The sequence below is a fragment of the Coturnix japonica genome, chromosome 5, assembly GCF_054131305.1.
Source record: "Coturnix japonica strain WE chromosome 5, WE-NBRP24, whole genome shotgun sequence".
Classification (NCBI taxonomy): Eukaryota; Metazoa; Chordata; class Aves; order Galliformes; family Phasianidae; genus Coturnix; species Coturnix japonica.
In genome coordinates this window covers 23,676,200-23,701,892 of record NC_140667.1, presented here as the reverse complement: position 1 = coordinate 23,701,892, position 25,693 = coordinate 23,676,200, and the positions used below count along the sequence as shown (strand labels likewise).

Sequence of the window (25,693 nt, the reverse complement as noted above, 5' to 3'; positions counted from 1 at the left end):
TGGTCATGGAGGGCATCTTAATATTAAAGTTGTACCCTGATATAGCAAGTGACCTGGACAGACTTCCCTTAAGGATCTTCTGCTAAAGAACTAAACACCTAATTTGGTAGCTTAAGATGCGCTCTGTCAAATATGGAGCATCAAAGTGTCAGAGTTCTGAAAGTGAACGGGAATAGGCAGGAAATAAGGAGCAATTCTACAAACAAAAATGCAGTCATACCAAGCATCACTTTCTACAGCTACGTAAGCAGTCATGACAAGTGACATGCTGCATTAAGGAGAAAAACCTGGGAGGCTTTGTTCACACAGTGAAGAGCTAAGCTCCATCACAGATGCCTGCCCGCCACGTACAAGAGGAGGACAAAATGTGACTACATTTATCTTCCAAGCACCCTTAGAAAAAAAATTAGATAAGTAAAAGAAGACAAGGAAGTCAATTATGCAGAACTTCTGTAGCACTGCCAAAAGAAAGGCTATATTGTACTTCTAAATTTAAGAACTGAAATGTATACAATACAATAAAACGTTTCATTTTGAGATTTTTTTTGGTTGTGCCAAAAGAGAGTTAACATTTATGTTGGTGGCCATTTGAGCAGCAGAGCAGCAACCACTTATATGCAGCTCAAGAAGACTTTATGAAGCACCAACATGTTGCTGTAAGCGTTATTTCTCATTGTAAATGCTTAGACTTGTTTAACCCTAGTAATTGGAATCTACACAGTCGTTAAGAAGTAAACAATCTTCTGATATAACGGCTCGCAGTCGCACCTTCTGAAAGAAAATTTAATTGAAGTTGATTTAAGTGCAGATCTCACTTCTCATGAGGGCTGGCCACAGCAAAAGCAAGTGAGACCAAAATATCTTTTATGTCATCAAAAAAAAAAAAAAAAAAAAAAGTAGTAGCCTTCAACTGTTTCTGACCTTCATTCCTTTTCTTCATCATTATTGTGAACAGATATGAAAGCTTATTAAAGTTTTGTGCTCTTTTTTCATTAACTTAGGAGTAAAGGGAAATAAAGATAACACGTGAGAGATAAATGCTGTTATACTAACACAGGCATGACTACCATTCTGCTCGCCATACAGCAGACAACATTTGGAAAAGGTTACTTATTGGCCTTAACTATTTTAATGCCTACATCAATGCCATGGGTAGTTTCTGAATTCTATTACCTCCATAAAAGGTTGTTTTGAAGCTTTGAAGGCCTTGGAGTTTGAGGAGAGCAAAACACTTGTCTTTAGTTCGGAAGTTAACCTACAGTTTTTTTGAACATTTTTCTCCTCAACTGCAAGTTTTATCTTTGTTAAAGCAGACATAACTTCATTTAACTAACTCATCCACCCACTCAAGTTCTTGCTCTATGCTCATCACCGCAACAATTAGTGAACAAGTCATCTGATGACTTGTCCAAACAAGTGTTCTAGGTAACCTGGAAATATTTTCCAAAATTTGTACAACTGTAACTTTCTTTTATCCATTGTGTAACAGCTGCGAGTTTCACGGGTCTGAAAGAAATGCTTGAGAAATACTTGGAAAACTGTCTCTAGAAAATGATTCACTGATAAATCTAATGTTACCCTGGGTTTACAGAGTATAACTATTCCGCTTCAAACATTTTTGAATTATTTAAAATGCTCACATCTTCTTACATTTGCTTGAAGTTCCCTTCCCAACTTAACATTGGAATTAGCTGAAGAATATCAGAAAATCCTTCCAGACAGAAGCTACTGAACACAGTTTTATTTCGGAATTATTTTTTTTTTAATCACTGCTAAAATATATCCCAAAAAATCCCCACCCACAGCCTGATGTGTATATTTTTCTACATTTGCTAACAACAACAGGTGGTGGGTCAAAAAACAGAAACTACGAAATCCTAAAGCAATTTTAAGCTTACAAAACAATTACTATCATAGCTGTCATGGTATTACCTATTAATGCCATTAGTTGTAGTGCTATCAGAGATACTGATGTTGCTATTACTTAATAATATAAAGCAAGAAGGAATACAAATTACCTGGTGAACCTGAATTTCCACTTTCAGAGCCTCCTGTAGAGTCTGTAGCTCCATTCTCTACCTTCTCCACTTTCTCTAGATATGTCTTTGCTGATTCCAGTGCCTTTAGTTCCTGGTTTCCTCTCCTCACCAGTGCTATAGAAACAAACAAAAAAAAATTTGTATTAGTTAGTAAAAGACAGAAGTCAGCTTGAAAAACAGGAAAGAAAAAAAACAGGAATTCAGTGAACTATATTAAACTACAGCTTCCTACCCTAAACACACGGAACACAGGACGTTTAACTAAGAGCTGTATAGAACGCCTTCCTTGGTGTAGTTTAGCCAAATGCACTGCTTCTCACATACCCCAAAGTTGACATCCTTGTCCTCTATCTTAGTTTGCAGGCAACTATTTCCTTCCAATATTTCACTGCAGTTGCATAATAAACTAGAAAACCACTAAGAATGTTTAAAAAAATAAAGATCTGCATAGGCAAGACAATAAATTTGCAATCCAAATGACAATAAATTGTTAAAAGGTATGTACAGCATTAACATACTTCCATGATACTTTTGAGCTGTTTAGATGGGATGGTCTGTGTGCTATTAGACACAACAACATAACATAATAATAAAACAGTGCCTAAAGTTTGTGCTGAGTTAGTCACCTTCTATTTTGAAGGAACAGAAGATAGAAAACACATTGTATTGAAAAACATAAAGCATTAAATCCTCTGCTGTTTCTAGTGGAATTCTAGTAAGCATAAATTCACGATCTTTAATTGTACTTCAAAAAATTGAGTCCTCCCAACCTCTGAGATGGAAGAACACTATAATCAGTATTTCTAGAAGCCTCTAAAGCTGGACAAGAGATTTTTGTCCAGAAATACATTTAAAGTATGAGATTCTAAAGCAGGATCAAGATTCCCATCTTTATCCAATATGCTCAAAACTCAATGGAACTTGTATAAAAATTGGATTAAAGATACCTGTATTGCGATGTATTTATATACATAAGCATAAAATGCATCAGAAACTACCATACAGCAATCTTTCCATACAGACATCGCACATGAAAGAACTGTTGGAGTGTTAAAGTACTTCTAAATTTTCATCTTTGGAAAACTGCTCACAATTACCACACAGGTACTGTCAGCTCAGATCTTGATAATGGGACTTCAAACTGTCAAAAGTCTACTGACAACTTAGATTAGGCACTTAGACTACGAGAAGAGAGTAATTCTTTAAGTTAAGAATTTTCTTTTGATGTTGCCCATGCACAGTGAATACTGAAGTGTTGGAAGAGTCCAAGTTCCTGAAAATAAAGTTGTTTTTTTTTTCCTGTTTGGGCAGTTTTTAAGCCAACCTTGCTTCTCTTTGCAAACAGCATTGCATTACTAAGGAAGACTACTGAGGGTTTTACAAAAGCATTATATTCCAACTCATTCTTTCTCCATGCTACTCGCTAGCACCTTAAATTTACTTATTTAAAGGCCTGATCAGACTTTTGAGACAACACTTGGAATGACCTTCTGCAAGGATCTCTCCCACGTGTGGCCCAGAAGAGCTAAAACGGCTGCCTTTGCAGCACCGCTCTCCATAAAATTGTAATTTGTACCAAGGGATACACACAAACTACATATAGTTCCCTGTTCTATTACCACAAACCTTAATGAGAAAACAGAATCCTGGATTAGTACCTCCAGTCACAGGCAAGAACTACAGCATTAAGTCCCCATCACTGCAGTTTCAAAAGAAATCATGCTAAAGAAAACCACGTGGGAGAGTGACTAATGAAAACTGGAGCCCACTGCTGAGGCAAAAAGTATTTCATAAGCCCTGGAAATTCCATTTTGAGGTAAAGGTTCAGGCAGGCATGAACAAAGTCTCTCTCAGTGAGTCTCCTATGCACAAGATAGCACTCGTGATAAACAGTGAGTATCATTCTACAGCTACATGCTAACTCTAAACAGAAGAAAAAGTCATCTCAGAGAACATCAGAAATGTACGTTATTTTAACACACGCTTGTATAGCCCAGTACTAAAATTATGTAGTACTTCCTCCACAACACACAAAGCCTAAGCAACTACCATTAATGAATAAAAAATAATACAACTTCATTTCATAGACACCTTGAGCAGCTGGCCCATAGCATAGCAGAGCAGACCTCTAAGGTCCCTTCCAACCCAAACCATTTTATGGATCCCCTCATCCAGTGCTCTCATTACAGACTCAAAGCAACTCGTTTTTGCAGTATCATTTACTTCCAGTTACCTTCTGCAGGCAAGGTTGCACTGAAGGACATATTAAGCATAGGGAACAACATTCTCTCTTCAAAAACCAGGTGCTCCATATGGAAGGAGGAGAAATGAACAGTGCTTCATCAGCAAAGCCTGCACAGTAAGGAATGGTCTTGTGCCATCACCTTCTCTGCCAGCTGCTGCAGTTGTCACCAGCAGCACCACTGTCCTCCTTTGTAAAAAAGGCCCAGGATTGGCAATTACTGGGAACTGTGCTCAATCACAGACAAGATACCACATATTTGGAATGGCATCCAAGCTGAGGCACACATCACCATCACCTTAAATATGAGGAAACAGGCAAAGGGCAATGAAGAATTTATTAGGAGGTTCTGAAGCATCCCGAGCATCCAACCCATTACAGGTGGGAGGGAGTATGGAGAACACATTAAATAAGATATAAGATGATCATTTCTAAAAATCGGTCAAGTTGCCAATTTATAAAAAGGAAGTGTATGTGGTTGCATAAAGCACTGTAGAAAACACACTTACAGCCTTCCTCTAACAACCATGTTATCCCTGGCTGAAATTCCCCTGAAGCACCTGAACATTTTGTCAGTGTTAATTAAAAAAAAGTGATCATTCTTTATATCTGGCAAATCCTAGATAGCTTTTTTTTTGTTTGTTTTATGTAGAATAACATCTACTAGAGGGCAGCTGGTTAACTACTACCTGCACTTCTTTCAAAAGCAGGTGCAGATCTACCCAGACAAGTGGTCACACATTCCTAAGTGCAAAAATCCTCAATATCCTTGAGCTTTTATTCCTTCAGACTCAGCTTCCAGGGGAGATGTAATAGCTCATGACCAGCAGCATTATGAACTACCTACAATATCACTTTCTAGAATGTATAAAATTATCCCTGGATTAATCATAAAATGTATTCCATTTCCCACTTTACTCTTCTGATGGCAAAATTATTATTTTAATTAAAATTCTTGTCGGTGATTGAAATTGCATGGACTGGTTGGTCTGCAAACAGCCTTCATCCCGTTCATTTCTAAAACATGCAAATGCCTCGTTAGCGCTAGAAGCAGGGACTTCCAAAGGGAAAACAGGACTGAGGAGCACTTGCATCTCTTACACATCCAGACACACTTTCAAGCCTCAACCAGGAAGAACACTGACAGCAAGACATAAATTTGACACTCCTTGGATTAATTTCAACTTTGGAGACAGCGGTCCTCCAGTCAGTTTCTCACTGGCACAAATTTGTCAGAAATAATCCCGTATTTCAGATGTGATCGCCTCAATTTCATACAGATAAAGTGCCACTATTCACCTCAGTTAAAGCAGCTTGGAGGTTGCATGTTTATACAAAAACATTCAGAAACTGAATGAATCTTGAGTCATGTAAGTGCATTAGCGCTTCTCTATTATTATCTCTATTAAAAAAGAAAAATAGAATCCGCTGCAAAAACCCTAAAATATCATCAAGATATTTAAACTATGGCTATTTTGGAAAGTACAATGTGACTTATATACACATATGCACATGTTAAAATATAAAAGACGCGCAAAAAAGCTATTAATTACTGCTCTGCATATGGAGGGAAACTAAATAATTCAGGATTTTAAGCAAAAGTCTTTCTGCACTCAAAATCCCTTCAGATAAACCTATTTTTCACATTGCACAGAAAAAAATATATATTTTTGGATAGCTAAAGTTAAATGTCTATTGTACTTACAGACTCTCAGGTCCAAATCTCAGCCCTGCAGTGAATTTATTTATAGGACTGAGGCTTCCATCAGTAACGTTTACTTTTTAAGATCTAATTTCTCAATATAAGAATAGATAGGATTTCAGTTTCAGTAAGCATCAAACTTTTCCAGGAATGGATGCCAGCTCTTTATATCGGCTATTCTTAGGTAAACCATCCCAGCTCAGGAAAGAAGTACTTACCAGTTTTGAGGAAGTTATTCCCTTCAGGTTTCTACCCCGTCCTACAAAAGAGGAAAAAGAAAATAAAAAATGATATGACCAACACGTTTGAAACTGAAAAAGAAAATTCAAAGACTTGGAAAATTTGGGGTCTTTTGGGGTTTTCCTGTTTTTATTGATACAGAAAATAAGTACAAAATAACTCTTGGAAAGACAACTTCTTTCTCATAGTGAGGAAAGCCAAGGAGACCTCTTGTTCTAATATGGATTAAAATATGACTGATCACTATCATTAGGCAAATAAGAGATCACAGGTACAAGCTTCCCTAGTTCTGTGCAAGGTCTGTGTGCATTCCCTGCAGGAAACAACTCTTCTCCATCACTGGAAGATCCAAGCCACAAGCCCTGCCAGCTGTCGTAGCTCACTGTGATAAGGTTGCCAACCTTAGGCACGTGCCCACCTCCTGCTCGAGGTTCAGCAGCATGAATACAGCAAACCAGGTGGTGTGACAGCCCAGCCACCAGAGCTCAAAGCCCAGAGCACGAGCATAAACCAAAATCAATGACAGTTTAAGCTAACACGCTGGGTCATGAACTGCAGAGGCCGAGAAGACACACTACCCGATATGCTGCGATATGGGAAGAGCATTTAGCAGCACAGAGAGGTTGGGTACTACTTAAATCATCCTCATATGAATCATAAAAACTTGAGTCAGACTCCTAAAAAGATAGCTAAAATATAAACGATACCTCATTTGCTCAATTTATTTGCTAAAAAAACCCTTCAAAATACTCCCATTTTCTAGTAAAATACTAGAATATCTGTCTATTTTAAGCTCTGACCCCACAGTCAGCAAGACCTTTATAGCAAGGTCTCCATCTGCACACATCACTGCAGAACTGGGTTGAAGCCCCAGCCACGCAAAGGAACAGCCGCAGCCCATGCTCTGAAAATACAAAACCTAATTCCGCCCTCATGCAAGTACTGGGTTTTTCCTGGCACCTCTGCTTCATTTAGCAGAGGATCAACTTAAAGAATGAAGTATCTGTTGAACAAATTCAGTCTCAGTTTGCATGGGTTTCTCATTTACCATCTAAGCTCTACAGCAAATTCAAAATGGGTTTCCTCATAAGTAGTACACTAGTGGGAGCTGTATAAAAACTTATGCTGATACCGGTGAGTTTTCCTAAACAGAGAAACAAAGAGCAAATAACCCTGCCTGCTAATCCCAAGCATCTTGAACAGACTTTCCATCGCTCTTCATATTTTTATAGCATCCTATGCACTAGCCCTTACAATAAGCTGTCAAGTGGTTCAACCTCTATCACCTCCCATGTAGAGACATGGAGACTTCTCAAACGTGAGGTGGGATGCCACCTTCTTTGGTTTTGATCCCAGGTCATCAATAGCATAAATATCTCTTCCTCTGCACGGTAGTTGAACCCCTATAAGTCCTTCACTGAAACAACTCTACCATCCATATCAGTTAGACTTCTTTTTTCTTTAAAAGGAAGAACAAGAAAAGGGTAAATTAATTAGAAAACCGCCCAGATTTCTCACATTTGCCTGTCTGATACAAACAATCTCCAGATAACAAAGTTTAGTAATTTTTAAGGCAGCAGATGTAGAGATAATGCCACTTTTGTCTAGTCAAAAGCGATAGCAAGTAGGGATGAAAATATGGTCAAGACAAATGTTCTCTACAGGGCATCATTATCTACCTTGAAGGCACAGCTTTCTCTAGCAATAGTAAGCGTTGAGCATAGTCTTTAATTTCCTCTTAATAAATACATTCATGTATCCTTAAGTCTACCACATGGCTCAGGACGGCTCTAACTCAATACAGCTGAGGGCTATTGCACAAAGAGATTCCAGCCCTCAGGGGATAGAGCTTCCATAGCTAACAGACTTCCACTTGGCAATAGAGAACACAAGTAGCAATACCAAAGGTGTCAGCACAGCTTGCACGTTCCTAATAGCAGTCACTGCTTTGAAATGAAGGACCTGTCAGTCCAGGGGCTTATTTCAAAAGTAGAATTCAACTGCGCCTCACAAAGCCCTAATGAGTCAGTGGAGCATGAAAATTCAAAACCCAAAATCAAAAACTTGCCAAAAAACAGTTTGTGACCAACTAAATCCATATAACCTCAGTTGTCAACAAGACTCTCTGCAGCTACTGGAAGCCAACACAGAAGAGCATTAATAGAAAAGGTACCAGATAGAATCTGCTTCTATTGAGCAAATTAGATTATTTCTCATTCACGGCAAGAAGACATACACAAGTTGGCACCGTCTCTTAACTCTCACTACAAAACACACTAGAGAATTAAAATTAAACAGCTCGCAATCACTCGTATTAATAAAGAAGAGGGTTTTTTAGCTGTTACTTTAATTAAACTGCACCCAACTGGTCCAAATATCTTAATAAAAAGTAGCAAGTCACATTTTTAAGTCAGTAAACCAGATTTTCAAGACTTGATTGCATGTGACCCTCAGCAATCTGAGGTAACTATGAGCCTGGCCCTGCTCTGAGCTACGGGGTAGAACCAGGTAACCTTCAAGGTCCCTTCCAACCTGAATTATTCTGAGTTTGTAATGTAATACAAAAAGAAGCATTATTTTTGCAGCTCCTTTTCCTACACAACGGCTCTGGATATTTACACTCTGGTATGATTTCCAGAAAACACTTCACTTGTAGCCAAACAAATTTTGATACGCATATATACACACGCTTGAAGTAATAAAAAGATTAAAATAAAGGCTTTTAACCTTTTCAGCATTTCTAGTCAACACATGTAAGGGAAAATACACTGCTATTACCAAAACAATCATATTCTGCAGATCAACTTTAATCTGTTTGAAACCTGCGAATAAAGAGAGAAGTTAAAACACAAAACTCCTGCGTGCAAGGCTTGGTAGCCCCTGAGGATTTCAAAAGAGCTACACATGATGGTTAAATGCTTTTGTAAACAGCACCTGTAGATCTAAGAATAGTTAATGCTAAGTATCTGTACATTAAAATGTTTGGTCACATCAGTCAGACGCTGGTCTTGAAGTTATACAATAATGCTTATGCTACTGTAACCAGAGACTCATTTGGGGAAAAGAAGTAAGATATGGACAAATACTTCTAGCCCTTTCCAGTTAGAATCTTTCCTAACTCTGAAAACCAGCACTGTTATACCATGGATACATAAAGTTCCTGATCAAAGTTACATACCACACTGATATTTAATTCCATTATTTCTTTTTTCTTTGCCAACAGGACCTCTAACTTGTTCAGAGCACAGGACGGACACTGATGTAAAATGACTGGCTTCTGTACAAAGGAAATTTTGACATCTTCTCACGATTCAGAGCATTGCTTCATAATATTAAGCTTAAACCTCCGCACCCTTCCCAAAAAACACACTGCATAGAGAATGTTTCATCTTCTCTGACCGACCCTCCTCTGTCTTTAGATGCAAACTCTTCCAAGCAACTGTATAATTTTTCCTTTAGTAGAAAGGCTTCCCATATACAGAAAATGCTATCAGCATATTCTAGAGTAACAAGTCATATATGATACTTCACAGTGATTTTCAAGTTAAAAACAGGAAAACTTCATGTTTCTTAAAAGGACAGGATTTCTATAGCCTCAAGGAAAAGACAGACCAACCACAGCACAGATGAGATACGCAAGCTCTTTTAAATAACTTAATAATTGAGTGTTCACATTCCAAATATCCCAGTAGTTACATAGGTGCTGCCACTTCCATGACAAAAACCACACCTCCTGCCCCAGCAGCATGGACCAGGCAGGCAGGCAGCATGCTCTTAAATCAGATCTCTCTGTCCATACCATGGAATGGGCACAACTTGGAGTTTAAAACACCAAAAACCTATTTGGTTGGGGGATTGATTGATTTGCTTTCTCTAAAACAGTTTGAAAAACCATCAAGTGGAGCAGATCCATAAGCTACGTGGCTTTGCAACATTTAACCCGCACACAAATACACAACACCCTTTTCTTCAAACACTCTTGGTGTATTACTCAAATCAGAGATGCATATTCTAAAGCCACTTGAAAGAGAACTAAGTTAGCATAGATTCATTCATCAAAGATCAACCATTTAACCCACCTTTAAAATAAAACACTCAGCCTCCCACTTTTTGCTCACATCTACATTCCCCCTTTACAGGTAAAATGTTGCCATCTAAAAAACAAAACAAATCTCCTGCATTAGTACATCCTTCCATACGATAAATAAGGCATCCATGATTTTAAGAGGAGAAAAAAACCCTCAATAAAACTAACCAAAGAATTACAGAAAGTCCTCCTGACCTATGACTACAGGTAAGAACGGAAAAAGTTCTTCCTGAACAGCTACCAAGGGCCCCATGTATTTCCCATATAACCCTTCCTAACATTCAAGAAGTTACCACAAATACAGCTCTTGTTTTTGTGCCCACGGCAATACTACCAAGAACATGAAGCCTCCCTCTGCTCAGTGAATCACTGCTTCCAGCTGAACACAAAACCACCTTCAGTGCAGCACGGCTGAATTCCTGCTCACGTACAGTTGCATTACCCCAACTTGTACGTTGGTAAACTTCTTTGCTGCTCAAGAGGCGTCGTTTATCTACATACACATCAAAAGGAGGCCCCACTTCTAATTAAGACTAAATTTCTGGTTATCAGCAGTGAAAAACCAAAACTCTCATTGAAGAAGCCAGTAGTTATGGAATTTTACTTCATTTTCCCAAAAATGAAGATGCAAATCTTAAAGACAACTTTGGGGTCAGATTCTAGATATTTTTGCTGCACTCTACGACATCCCATCAAGTTGGAATCAGGCATTTTTGCTCATTTTAAATACAGCTTATCAATTAAACTGTCTTCACCCTTAAAATAACATTTTTTGTAGTCTCAAAACTTTATTTTAAACTTTCAAAGCCTTTACCAAGTATCCATCTTTTTCCTCCTTCAGGTGTATGGAAGGTAAATCCACATTAGAAGGATCTGCCTTCCTGGCTGTACAGCCCACACAGTTTTGTTTCAACGTTTAAGAACAATTCCAGAGGGGCCTTATTTGGAGTCATCTTGTTTGACTGGTTTTTTAGATAACACGTCTAGAAAAATCACTATCATCTGATTTTCTCAAGGTGCGTTAGAAAATTCTCATTCCCCTGGTAGAGAGGTTTCTGCCTTCCTTTTATAGTCCCGTGTCTGAAGCCTACTTGGGAAAAGGATATGGATGGGCGAAGGTATTGCAAAGAGCAGAGAAAACTATTCTCTTGGAAGAACAGAGTTTGATACCAAGTAATCCAAGTAATTGCTTTAATAACTGAAGATACAGCAAGGAGAAAAATTAAGAAAACTGCTCCAGTTTTTATTGTAGTGTTTTTCTCTCCAATTCCATTAAGAACAGTGGGATCTCCAACTTCCCGTTTTATTCACTGAAACATGACGGAAAAATTTCATACTGAGTGCCAGCCTTTTTCCTTTTCTAGCAACCCACTTTATCTTGGAGAGAACTGGCTTGCGGGAATTACATATTAGTGAGGCAGAAGAGTTTTGGGAGAGGTCCAGAGTACAACGGGAGCTGATACGGGGAGTGCTTGCAGGGCTGTGGGCAGGAAACAAAACTGGCAGCATCTCGGCTACCGCTGGCAGCGCTGAGCGCTTCTCAGGGGGCAGCTGGGGGTGCGTGTAGCCCCCGCCTGGGCGAGCTGCTCCTTGAGTCCTGTTGGTCTCCTGGGGGTCATCAGGGGAAAAAACAGAATCAAGCAATAACAACAACAACCAGAAAAACAGCTAGCAGCTCAACCACAAAAAAGGGCTGTTCAAGGACTCCGGCCTGCCATTTCCACAGCACACAGTGCTGTTAGCTCCATCTGCCACCAGGGGGAAATGCCAAACAAGTGAAAAAAGTTAGAGCAGAATAATAATGATGAGGAATAAAATTGGAGGGGAAAAGAAAAAGAAAAGAAAAGAAAAAAGTCAAGAAAAAGAAATAATCGTCCCTCTACCCTCTTCCCCATCACACTACACGTTCCCACTGTAGTTCAGGGGAGGAAAAACTCTGCTCAGCAGCACTGCTTTTAGGGAAGCAGCAGCGAAAGTGCTAAAACATAAAAGAAGCATTAACCAGCAGCACCAGCTAACTTTCAGTTTCAGTGTCAGCACAGTGACTGCAAATCAATTAAAGTTTTCTTAGAGCTGGCATTCTGATGAAGAGCAAAGTTTCAAGATTACAAAACTTAGAGAACAGAGATAAAAGAACATGAATTTTTAAAGGACCGTTCAACAGGAACATGCGAATTAATTTATTTAAAGTGAATACATATTTTATAGAAAAAAAAAATCACTCCTCTTTTCAGAAGACTTATTACATTTATACAGAATCCCAGGAGCCTGGACTTTTTTTGTTGCCGTCGAAGAGATTTCAGAACAGCAGGGGTCCCATTAGACACCCTGTTTTTCTCCTACCTTATAAATATCGCCTGTACACCATTTCCATGGTTACAAAGTATAGTGAAAACTACTTAAAGGGGATATCAGTTATGGGAATAGATCAGCATTAAATATATTTTGATAAACGTCAACTTGTGTGCGACAGGAAACAGGCAATTATACGTGGCATTTTAAAATTAATGAACAGCAAACTGGAATGGGTAAAACGTGCTCAACAAAGAAGTTTAGCACACATTTACAGGGTAAGAAAGAGATGAGCTCTGCTATCACAAGGATTTGGAGTTTAAAGCATCACAGGGTGAGAATCACAAGGAGCAACAGGGAGACTCTCAGCGGCAGATGGATAGAGATTAGCTACACAAGCTTCCACTGATGTTACCCTACCACAAATATCAGACAGAAGCTAGGTACATAAGTTATAAGAAGCAAACAGTCAAAATTCAGATGCATTGTGATTAGTGATTATATGGCAGGGTACCTCACAGCAACAGATAATCTCTTATACTTCTATATTTATGGAACGGTTTCAAAAATCAGATACTGTACTTTCAGTAAAGCTCCTCTCAGTGTGCCCCTGAAGCCTGCTAACAGACTGATTCTTCAAGCATGCATGAAGAAAGATTAAACCCCTTGATGTACTGTTAGTCTAAGTAAATCCCAGCCCTACTTAGAGTTTATGGGCCATCCTTCAGTTTCTCCACTTTCATTTCGCTTACCCTGCAGCTGGCACACTCCCCCATGCAACTGATCTGCCCTGCTCTCCCTCCCTCACACTGCTCCAATGGCAAAATCCCTCCTTTCTGGGGGCAGGGAGGGTGTCACACTGCAGGAAGCAGAACAAGTCGCTGACAGGTCTGGGGAGCACCAGCACAAGCTGAAGCACTGGATGAGGGGCAGAAATGAGAGCACCTTCCTCCTTCCTTCAGCAGTCGCAACTCCTATCCTGTGTACACCAAGTACGAAAGCCACACCTTGTTGCTTTTACTTTTGTTTTAAACTGCTGCAATCAGAAGTCATCTTTCACTTTCACCACCTTGTCACAAGTATGGCTGGCAAGTTCGTTTTTGATCATCCAGTGACATAAACCTGTTCTTTTCACTTTGAGCCCAGATGATCTACAGGATGACTCAGAAAAGAGGTATCTGAATCTTGCTATGTCACTGAGCCATCATCACTATCATCACTAGAGCACTGAAGACAACAACTCTGTCGTTGTTTACTTTCTGCTAACAGACTGGGTAAGAGGCTCACTGAGAAAATATTTAGATATATTCGCATGCAACCTGTAAAGTTTTTGCTGTGGGTCAACTTTCAAATCAATATGTTGGAACAAGTATATGTCCAGACATCCTGTCTGCCACAGTTCTTAAGAGAAGTTGACCTCTTCAGCTTAACTGTTAGCTTATTTTTAATGCATATACTGAAACAATTTCATACACATACAGAATAAATGTGAAATTTTGCTCCTAATGTACATTTGCATGATCTATATTTAATGACACTGCAAAGTACTTAAAAGAATACAGAAGCTCTCTTTCTCTTTTGCAGAACTTGTGTTTTAACAGCTCAAACTAAGAAGCTATACATAAACTCTTACCTTAAGCCACAGATCACTCTGGATCTAGAATGTCACAGGCATCTGAATAATTATCACAAGACAATATGAAAATGATTTGTTAGCGAACAGATGTTCACATGACAAAAATATCTGTTTGAGGGGACTGTTAACAGGGAACTGTTTGTTCCCTGTTCTCAAAGTCTGAAGACAGATCAAGATGAAAAAAGGTAATGCTTCTCACCTTCTAGAACAGATTTTTTTTCCCCCTAGAAGGAATATCACAAATTCACTTTCACACAGTTCTCCACTAAAAGCCTCAGACTTCTGTTGGGCGCTCCGAGCTCTGTGAAAGGCAGCGAGGACCCCCTGCTGTTATCAGAAAGTTCTATTTTCCCTATTTTTGAATAAATACAACACCTGTTCTAAGCACAGCCAACTAATATTTACTAAAACCCATTCTCATTCTGCATCTCATTTTGATGTGCTTTTTAATTCAGGCTCCTTTTATTTCAGCAGCCATTCTTTCATTATAACGTGTTATCATGCTGATATTCCTGATGTCTTGAGCACAGAGACTCGCTATGAAAAAAACTAGCTAAAGACCCTCCCACAACAAATGAGATACGCTCTGCGTACACATTAGAGGAAGAAAATAAACAGAATTAAGCTTTTCATAAGTTTCTGGTTTTGCGTACTGAGAAATTATTACTGAGCACTTAAAGACATCACCTTTCAGAAAACAAAGAGCAGCATGTCTTATAAGCCTAAATAAAAAAGCAGTAAACAGAACCAGGCAAAACATGCTTGTTTCCGACTGAGCTGAAGGCAACATGGAAAGCTCCTTTCTCTCCCTTTCCACCCCAAAATAATAGCCTGAGTGAGAAGGGCAGTCACCGCATTCTTGGAGCTGCTGCTTGGACTCAGCACACAAGGAGAGAACAAGCACTGCCTTCCTGTGGCCTGCGACACAGCTGTCACTGGGCCTAGGGCTGCTGGGCCTGCACCGCTACCTGCAGGCCCCAGGCTGCCCATTCGCCCTGCTATCCTCCCAGGCCATTCCAGCATCAGTGCTTCTGTTCCAGTTCCTTGAACTATAGTGCCCACAGTGGAAATAAATAAATAAAAAGAGGGAATTAGCTGTTTACTGTGCGAGGCTGGGCCCTCACTCTTGCTTTTTACCACAGCTTGTGAGCCGCCGATGGCTGCTGCTGTTTGATCCCTGAGCGCACCAGGACCACCTGCCGGGCTGCATTGCTGCTCCTGCAGCACACCTCTGCGGGGAGAAATCCCCTCTGCCAGCTTCATTCCTGCCCGCCTCCCAGCACTCACATTTCCCCATTCTCTACAGGTGCCCAACACAGGCTCAGCGCTGCTTTAATATCCACAGGTTTCTCTCTCCTCCAACACCAATTCCTCACCCTCCTGTTTATTTTCCTACAAAGCGATTAAATGAAAAGTGCAATTAAGTGGTGGCCCGAGTACCTCAAGTGTTCTCTTACGGAGAACTCAATTTCTCTGTCAGGTTAATCCCATTCTGACAACTACTTTAAGCCTTTTACTTCCCCTAATTCATCATTTTTCTTCTCCTAGGACTCCTTATCTATCTTTAGCTCGGCAAAGCCCAGGTTTGGGTGGGGGGAGTTTTGTCTCTGCACTATGCGAACTTTCTCATCCAGGAAAGACTGAGATTAGAAAAACATTTTCCTAATATCTTTACCCCGAATGACATTATGGGTAAAGCACCGGATTCAGCAGTCTCATGAGACTCACACAAAGCTACAGAGGAAACACAGCAGCACAAGCCAAGGTACAGATCAAGCCTTACGATTCAGCTTCAACAGGTAACATCCTGGAGGTCAGACAGACACCGGCATCAATGAAAAACCCTCAGCACAACTGAAGAACACCAAGCCTTGGAGGTAAATGCAGAAATACATATTTCATCTGAATACTGGAGATTTAAACAAAAATGGCTTCTCACTGCACTTTTTCTTCCCCCAAAAACCAAACAAGCAAAACAAAGCAGACCAAAAAATAAACATATAACCACACACCAACTTGTCCCTTCCAGGGAACAACCCACAACAGTACAAAAAGAAGTAACAAAAACCCAAAGATTTCCCGGGCAGTCCAGAGTACACACAACTTTTTTTCAATATAAAATTATTTGAACAGTGATTTACTCACTCAGTGCAACAGAAACCTTGACATATTTAATGCACAGAACATTTATATTAGTCCTCCTAAAGAGCTCATAATTAAACAGAGCAAAACACAGAAAAAGATGAAGAAGTGAAAACAAGTTATCTACACACCTTGAGAAAGCCTATTCTTTCTTTCTCCTTGGAAGTTTGTCATCTGACCTCAAAGTCCAGGCAGCTCTTTCCTCCCTCAGTCCTGTACAATATACCTGGACTGTATTATAAGGTCTGCTTCATCCCTCCTCTTCCAAGAAACACCTGTCCTAGAAGGAAGGAGAGCACGAAGACATCACTTTCCATACCCATTTTTCTGCCCCTTCTTTTGCAAGAAAAAAATACATCCTTGAACCAGGCAGGAGGTGTTTAAGTTCCCACAACAAACATGGCATTTTTTAGAACTCTAAAACAAGAAGCAATTAATGTCTTGGAAGTCGCTCCTGGAGAGTAATAGTCCCTATTGCCATTTTAACCTGTGCTAAATGGCATATTTTTGTATCATCTACAGGAGAAACATTAAGAATTCCAATTATTTCAGCCCTTTCTATTTCCTCTAGTTGCATTAAGCAGCACAAAATATCTGGCACTGGTTCTGTGGGGGAAGTGTCTTGTATGTCATCCTTTCATATACACTTCAGCCCTGGAAGAAGGCAAGAAGTACTTTTTTTTCCTTTCCCCTTAAAGAGACTAGAATGGTGTTTTTTTTTCAGTGAACAGACTCTGTCTCAGCGGTAGCACGTGTTGCTAGTTTCAGTACCCAGTTCATTAAAACAACCTCTGTGGAGATGCTTACAGCATTTCATCTTCCAAATAGAAACACTCTATTAATAATAATACCTGGTTTACAATAACAGAAGGATTAATTCCAGTGCCGTATGTTTCTAAATAAAGTTTACTAGTACAACAAATAATGGTTCGCTGAGGCAGAAACTCAAGCAAGCTTCAGCTGCTTAGATTGCATGTGCTACAAAAACAACAGGAAAACATCACTTAGGTTTCCCATTCATAAACACCTAAAATCACAAGTTCTGCTGTTTCAAAACTTGCATACAAGTTCTTGCATAAGCAGGCAAGATACCAACCAGTTTTATGAATTGAACTTTCTGCAGCTATTAGCTTCCCACTGCAGTCACACTGACTCTACAGACTGTTCAGATTCCACAGCAGATTAATGCTAACCTACCAAAAAAATAAATAAATCTTCCCACAAGTTGCCAAGCATTGCAAGTATGCATCCACACAACAGCACAAACTGCTACGAGCTTCTGACTATAATAACCTAAAATTGCAATTCAAATTACTAAACGCACAAATTGAAAGAAGCTGAGAGAGCGTTGACTCCCCCAACAATAATCTAATAAACTACTTAGATGTCTAAAATGTGCACAGAGCTGTGGGACTGTAAGCGAGGCTGAAGGATGCAATTTTCCTGCAGCGGAAGAAGTGTTACAGTGTGGATGTCGCATCTGCATGTTCATACACGAAGCATCAGTCATCTTGCCCTCCAGGCTAACAGGCTTCTGGACAGAAGTGTCTGTCGCAGCCCTTCTTCCTGCTCTCCGGACACGGTAAGAAAGGACACACATCCTACACTGTCAGCCTAACTACCTCATCCCCAGCCAATTCCTACAGCAGCAGGAGGAAAGTACATTCACATTTAGAAACACAGTAATCAAAGAAGTGTTACTTTCCAGCAATATTTCTTCTCTAAAAATGTCTGCTCGCACACTTCACAAACATTTGACTCCTTAACACAAAAACACTCCCTGAAATTAAACTGGGGTGTTTTAGTTAAACAAGGATTGAACCTATGAGATTTAACACGTGCTATTCACCTGACAGCCAAACTGCTCTAAAACCAATGATAATATTCCCTATTTGAGATCAGTGTTAAGCAAGAGAGAAGTTTTGGCTTTTAAAATAATCAGAGTTCCAGATAAAGTTACAAAAACCCTACTGATATAACAATAGGAGAGACAGGCAGTGGGTTCTTGATGCTTATTCAAAAACTAAACTTACAGCTGGTCATAACAAAAACGTGACAGACTGAGTTAAAAATACAAGACAATGAAGCGCCAGAAGAGGAAAGGACTGAGAAAGAGATGCAGGGATGATGCTACCTACAGGAAGTGATGCAAGTCATAATACTAAGCTTACAAAGCAATGGCCATTAAAACTATGGTGCAAAGAAATCCCATCTCTAATGAATGCTGTCTCCTAGGTGTTGGTTGGAGAATATAGCAGGCCACAGACTTAATGATACAAAGCTCCTGGATATCCAACATCAAAGCCAAGGAAAAGGGGCACTGCAATACATAGATCTGGACCAGTGGAAAGTTCATACACCGCACGATGCATCTAAAAGAGAAAGGTGAACCAATCTGTACATTTTGCATCACCTTAAAGTGAAATCCATGAGGGTACCTTCTCCTCCTAAAGAATATACTAGAAAACTGAAAACAGAACACTGAACAGTCATATAATAGGGAAGGTACCATAGCAAGGATTGCACTAAGCCTGTGAGCATATTTGTGACTAATCTGGCAAAAGCAGAGGGTGAGGGCATGATGACAATTCCCATTACTGCACAAAGTTAGAATGAAAGAACTTCAGAGTTACAGTGGATCTGATGATACCAAACAATTTATTTTGTCATTTTATTATCCTGAATTGACAAGTACAAAGTAACAGAGGGAAAAAATAACCTTAGCTATAAATACACAAGGAGCCTAAACTACACACTACTACTCAGGAGAAAGATCTTGAGATTATTGCAAGCAAAAGTTCAACTCCCAGCAGCAGAAAGTCATGGAAAAAAAATAAAAAAATAAAAAATCTCAGCATTTATGAGAAACACAGCTAAGAACAAAAAGGGGAACAATTCACTGTGATGCCTGCTATCTGTTGCTCTGGACACTCCCCCTCATCAAGGAGTTACAATAGCATGGAGAGGAAAGACAACTGGAGAGCACGTTGATGAGTGGGACTGGTTCGCTCACATCAACCAACCCCACACACAGGAAACGTGGTAAAACTGCCTGGAGCTCGCTGCTGTAGAGCACTGGGAGCAACAAATATAAATGAGTTCAAAAAGCCATCAAGTTCACCTATAATTAGTTTGAAGTCGCTGTTCTCACTGTAGCAGCCCAAACACAGTTTCCATCTCAGGCAGTGGCTGAACAAGTGTCTGTCACAAATTTACTCCGTTAATATTTCAGCAGCTGACAGCCTTCCCCCGTTTCCTATGCTGTTCAGTCAGCTGCTGCTGCTGGCCGCTGATAAAGGCAAGATGCTGGATGAGATGGACATTTGGTCCTCTGCAGTGTGTTAGTTCTTACATATAATCACATTGAGCAGCCATACCAGCGTGTCTTGGGTTGCTTTGGAGGTTGCTTCTTTTGGTAAATAAACCAGGCTATAATTCAAGCACGTAACATTAAAAACAGAAATTGCAACCTCTGAAGCAGAAACCAAACTGTTTTATGCCTAGTGCGTGATATAATGCATCAGTAAAAGACATAAAAAAGCCACATCCTTGAATATATATATATATTATTATTTTTTATTACACAGTCCGTTTTACTGATAAATCTCCTAGAAATCCCTCACCAACCAGGATGTCAGCCCAAGGAGATTCAGGCAGTTAGTCCCTTAATGAAGGAAGGCCTAGAAAGCCAGAACGCAGCACTAAACAAACCATAGACTCTTGCTGGAAAAATTGCCAGGACCCATTTAAGGCTGGCAGCCATTTGGCCTCTTCCCAGCTGACTGAAGATCTCCTGAACCAATGGATTCCAAGGGAACATGTAGATGAATGCCTGACTCCTCTCCAAGAAAACGAAAGTTGCCGAAGTCATCAGTCCTGCCTGACCCTGGAACAGGACTGGATGCTCTCTTTCTTAATACGGAAATCCAGCTAAAGGAAATGCATCACCCCAAGCTGAGGGCCGGGACAAATACTGAATAGAAGTCTGTTAGCAAGTACTGCAAATTCTGCTAGAAAGCACTGCCTAAACAATTTGGGGAACGTCTGCCTTCTCATCACTGTCAGCCTCCTCCTCTTCCGACAGATGAGCTTTAGAAGATAGCCAAGCTGAGAGCCATGCAGGATAAACAAGCAGGTCTCAGTCTGCAAATCTTGCCACAGAACTTCCATTTTCTAGAGCCCAAATTACTGAGGGTCTGGAAAACAAAGCAAGTGTCGCATATATGCCACCTCTGAGTATCACTGCAGGCAGCAAGATGAAGATGGATGTGCCCAATAAGCTTATCATCTTTATCCGGAACAAGCAAGTATCACATAAAAAAAAAGAAAGCACATAAGAAAAAACAGAAGCTTTGCTATCAGTTTCACAAAGCCACAAACAACGCCTCAATAACATTACTGCTCAGCTACGCCAGGGAGAAAGCTGATCATGATCCAGTTTACGTGAAAGATTTCTTTAGGTCATACAAAACGATAAAATAAAAGCTGCTCTATGTTGTGTTTTTGTTTTACCTAGTGGGTAGTACCATTTTATTTAAATAACCTTCTGCTAATGGACCACAAGTTGGTGGGGGGTTTTTTTGTTTGTTTCCATTTGGTTTTGCTTTTTGTTTGTTTTCTTCTGAGAGCGAGGGTTGGTGCCAGTAATGGCACTGGAGCTGGTCCTGCTGTGAGGGAGGACCCATCAAAATAATGCCCTTGTCATCCCAAAGATCATTTGTGCCAACTACACAGGCAACAAGCAGCACTGCAAACCAACAACTCAAAGAAATTGCCTCTCTTATATGTAGTTGGGAACCTCAGATTTACTAGATGTTCTTGTGCTTTGCATTGTCATAGGCTGAACATTTCAAGTCGAATTTCCGGCATTCCCCAAGAGAACTGAAGGGGGATTTAATCACAGCATGTGTCTGTACTGAATTTATTCACCTTTTGGTGCTTTCGCAGATAATTCACGAGACAAAATCTTCCTTCTCCAACCCACCAGTAATGCCTGTCACAGGTGCATGATCTGTCTTCCAGATGCAGAACCTGGATGAGTAACTTTTCTTCTGAATTGTCCCATCCCTCACTGAGCACTGAGAAAGGTGTAAGAGTTCCCAGTAGTATCAAACAAACACCCAAATGCCCTGAATAATAAAAACAAACACTTATCCTCTAGCTCTCCTCCTAAGTTCAAGGTTGGGTGATACTACTTATTTAGGAACTACTATTTAGGAATATCCAGCTGATTCTGATCCACTCCAAAATACAGGTGGTGATTTTAAGGCATCTTCCCACATTGGGCTGTTTGGAGACACAGGTAGAAGTGGACAACTGTACAGATGCCTCCAGATTTACGTCCGTGTGCTGCTATTCCAAGCCACTGGTCCTAGCCATGATGCAAACTGACCTTTCCACCATTACACTGTTCTCATGTTGTTCTACTTCACGTTTCTCTGAGGCACGCACACAAAACGGGCTGCTTTCTTTGGCATCACTGAGAACAAGAATTCAAAGCTTTCTCTCCGTAAAAATGCAGTACCAGCTAACACAAACCCTTCAGATCTTGGGCCTTTAATGTCACGGCAATATCACTGGAGATTATTTTAGAAACATTATTTCATTAAGCGGTGCTGATGTCAATGGGATTAACTGCACATAAATTAACTGAAGCAGCGTGCCAGGCACTAAACCGTTAACATAAGAAGATACTCTGAGAAGTTTCAATCAACAACTCAAGAGATCAGCAAAAACAAAGAATTTACTTCACAGAATTCACACTGTACAGTAATGAATGAGATGCAGCAGTTACTCAAGTTGCCTTGTATTTGGCCTTGAAACTGTCTCCACAGTTACAGAGTTGAGATGTCACAACATAAAAACACTTCAGTAAGAGACTACTAGAACAGTTTACTGCTGAACATCGACCCAAGGCTTATGCAGAACCAGTGCCTCAAAATACAAACGACTAACAAAACATTAGAAGAGCACACAGAGTTCCTGTGCTCTAGAAATACCATAAGACGCTGGCAGATACCACAAGCAATACGGTTTATATGAAATTTAAATGCTTCAGAATAAGAGACACACATTTGAATGATTATAACTCAACACCACACCAGGGCCTAATGCTACGGACGGTCACTGAATCAATCCCATGAAGTTTGAAACACCAGACCCACACCTTCCAGCGAGCTGTTTTACACTAGGCACTCAGGTATATAAGAAAAAAGGAGCTGGGTCTCTCAAGTTTGCATTGGAATACGATTTCTATGAGCGGTACCAGAAGAGTCAGTGGAAGCAATGCTGGACATAAACGCTGAAATCTGAGCATTGCCGACGCTGCTGATTCTCCACTTGGAAAACGGGGTTGTCCGGATTCACAGAGCAAGATACCTGACCCAGAGCAGCACTCACATGGGACAGCTGGAGAATTCTGTTCACATCAGCTGCATACAGAATAGTTTTAACAAGTGTTAACACTTCAATACTGATGAAACTGGTTATTTTTGCTGCGCGCTGAACTGCTTCATGCAACTGACTACATGAAGTCCTTTGTTGCAAACCCATAAAACATGATACAGAAACATAGTGATATTATTATGCACCAAAGATACTGGAAGCATTCACACACTGATCATAGACAAAGAGCATCCTGGAGATGTTTCAGCTCAGTAAATGTAAGTACTAACCTTAACTCTGACCCTCTGGGCACATTAAGAATATGTAACAGTATCTGTAGAAACATAACCATACTTGCATGGTAATTTGAAGGTTTTTTTGTATTAATTCTACTATCACGTAAAGGAGCCAGAAAGGGGGACTAACGAGTAAATAAATAAAAATCCAAGAGAAACAGCCACCACCACCTTCTGGCATTTTTTCAAGCCCTGCACAACGTAACTCTGGTCTCTTTCTGGGCAGAGGGCCTCGTCTATGCAACTCCACACTCCCACAGGATTTCAAATTCTCATCTATTAATCATAATCTCCCCTATGCACCATAAGGTCTCCAATTCTTACTCAAACAACTACTTTCCCTTCAATCCAAAATAACCTAATAATATAGCCCAAACTTCAAAAACGAAAGTACCTTCCACATGCTGTATGATATGTTTTATGAGAGTCTTGCCTCCTCTGGGGCAAGCACTGCTTATTTGTACACCACCCATACACCATCAGCAAATTGCTTTTAAGCTCGCTTCCCTTTATACTGCAGCAACAGTCAGGACTTGAAGGAAGCGGGCAGTTTCCTGAATCAAACACAAGAAGGAAGGCCTTTGCTTCTGGGTTAAAGCCTTCAACAAACTCAGAGCAAAGCAGAATAAATGAACTTATTTCTGCCTCAATTTCTAATCTGAAATGCAGCAATGGTAATATTCACCAGATTGACCCGCTATCTGTTCAGTGAAGCAGATTCTCAGCTAACGACAGGCACACCTATACTCCAGTGAATAAACTGCGCTGATTCACAACAGTGGATTGCCTGGGCCAAATTCCATGCAGTATTAACAAGTCAACAGGAAGCACTCCAAAATTATTACACTGATGTGCTCTCAACTTCCTTCCCCTACATTCCAGTCAGCTGACACTCTTGCTGCTCCCTGTACATATACAGGCACAGGTATCAACCTCAAATCTTGCCTCCCTTTGCCCTTTGACGTTCTCCATTCTCACCCCCTTAGAAACCTTCTGTTTTTTTTCTTCCCCTCATAAGCTCACAAATGGGAATTGCAGCATTTGGAGAATGGTGTTTGTAGCTGGGGTAGTCACACTCAGTGTGGGAGTACTGATGGTAGTCACTAATCTGAAAGGCAGGATTCAAGTCACTATACACTTAATAGAAGTTCTTTTCTCCTCAAAACCATGATTATTCAATAGAAGTAAAAAGATTTACACGTTAGATCACGTAAACATGGCACAGAATCCCTGCCAATCTCACATGGGATCACATAAGTATAAAATTAGTGTTTAATGCAAGAAAAGCTGAGTACAAGACTCCCATAGAGTGAAAGTAGACTTCTGCTACACAAAAAACAGCGTCCAAGATACAGCTTTACCCTTAATCACACTGACTGCCACAGATTCTTAACTGATTGTTTCCTTGGAGTAGGAATGCTATAATGCAGTTATATCCATTTTTATAGATAAATCCCAATGCTGATAGAGAGTGAAAGTGTTTCACAGAACATGGCATGATTCCACCTTCTCAACAAAAGTATCAGCAGTCTGAAGCGGTCTATCAGCTTTCTTCTCCCTCATGTGACTTTTGCTCCCATGGAGCCAGGACCCATCCCCGCAGGGTTTCACCCGGAGCAAAGGCAGTAACACCCTGCTGAGGGACACCCCTCTTTCAGATCCCTTCACATCAGTACTGCTACAAACCTAACCCACCCTCCTGGCACCTTCCAGTTCCACTAGAGCCCCACTGCAATGCTGTCCTAGAAGACGGGAGACAGCAGCCACATGGCAAGAGGGCAGGCAGCCAGATGAGGCCGAACAGCACAGGGTTCTGAGCTAATGCTGCATGTACCACAGCAGCACCAAGAGCCTACAACTGTGCAATGCCAAGACTGACACTTGCAGCTTTCACAATCACAGAACTACTGCGCTGTCAGTGCGGTGACCATTCTTACTGCAACTTCTTTGAACTCATTCTTTTCTATAAAATTTAATGCCCAAGTTTTTAATGGTCCTATTTCTGCGCTTGAAAAGATGTTCAAACACACTTGTCTCCACACACACACGAATTCTTATGAGCTCTATTCATTACCTCATCCTCATCTAGTCCTCTTCCTGCTGTTCTAAGGACTTTACTTGTTAAATCCCATGGGGAAAAAAACAAAAAACCCTCAGAACCTCTGCTTCTCTCTATTTAGGCTCTGGTCATTACATGATGTGTGTGGGGTAGTGTGGAAGCCATATGAGGACCAGAAACATATGTGAAAGCTTATTGTGTGATGCCAAGCCCCTTCTAACACAACCTCTGAACCTCAAGAAGACCGTATCAGTCCGGACAACCAAAGATTACAGCATCAAAAGCAACACAGAAAAAGAAATGAAACACAACACAAGGGAGGTTTCACACTTTAAAACATATTTCATGTGCAAAGCAGCAAAAAACGTAGGGAAAAGTGCACAGGTAGTATTTTACCACCTTTCCCATCTTATGCAAGAATTCCTGAGGAAGTCACAGGAGTCTGACAGACCTGAGAGAAAATAAAGCCCTGCCGCATATGTAATACTTTCCATGCACACAAAGCAGGGATTTAACAGATACCTGTCAGCTTCCTTAGTAAAAGTTTTCGAAAGCTTTTCAGCAAGTCAGCTTA

The 25,693-nt window shown here is 40.3% G+C and overlaps 1 protein-coding gene across 28 annotated transcripts in view; it reads right to left on the bottom strand.

Annotated features, from left to right (window-relative positions):
* Window positions 1-25,693, bottom strand: part of PHF21A (PHD finger protein 21A) — a 116,133-nt gene that overhangs the window by 80,089 nt on the left and 10,351 nt on the right. For 16 of the 28 annotated variants that reach the window (XR_014947133.1, XR_014947134.1, XM_085550256.1 and 13 more), the window contains exons 2-3: window positions 6,202-6,242; window positions 2,019-2,153 (exon numbers count right to left, since the gene is read on the bottom strand). Coding sequence is in view for 26 of the 28 variants with exons in the window: in XM_085550256.1 (XP_085406382.1) it covers window positions 2,019-2,072 (54 nt within the window). In the remaining 2 variants the exon portion in view is untranslated. Of the gene's footprint in view, window positions 1-2,018; window positions 2,154-6,201; window positions 6,243-10,302; window positions 10,373-16,511; window positions 16,661-25,693 lie in introns of those variants that run through there. The other 12 variants (XM_085550261.1, XM_085550252.1, XM_015864375.3 and 9 more) reach the window with 3 other exon arrangements.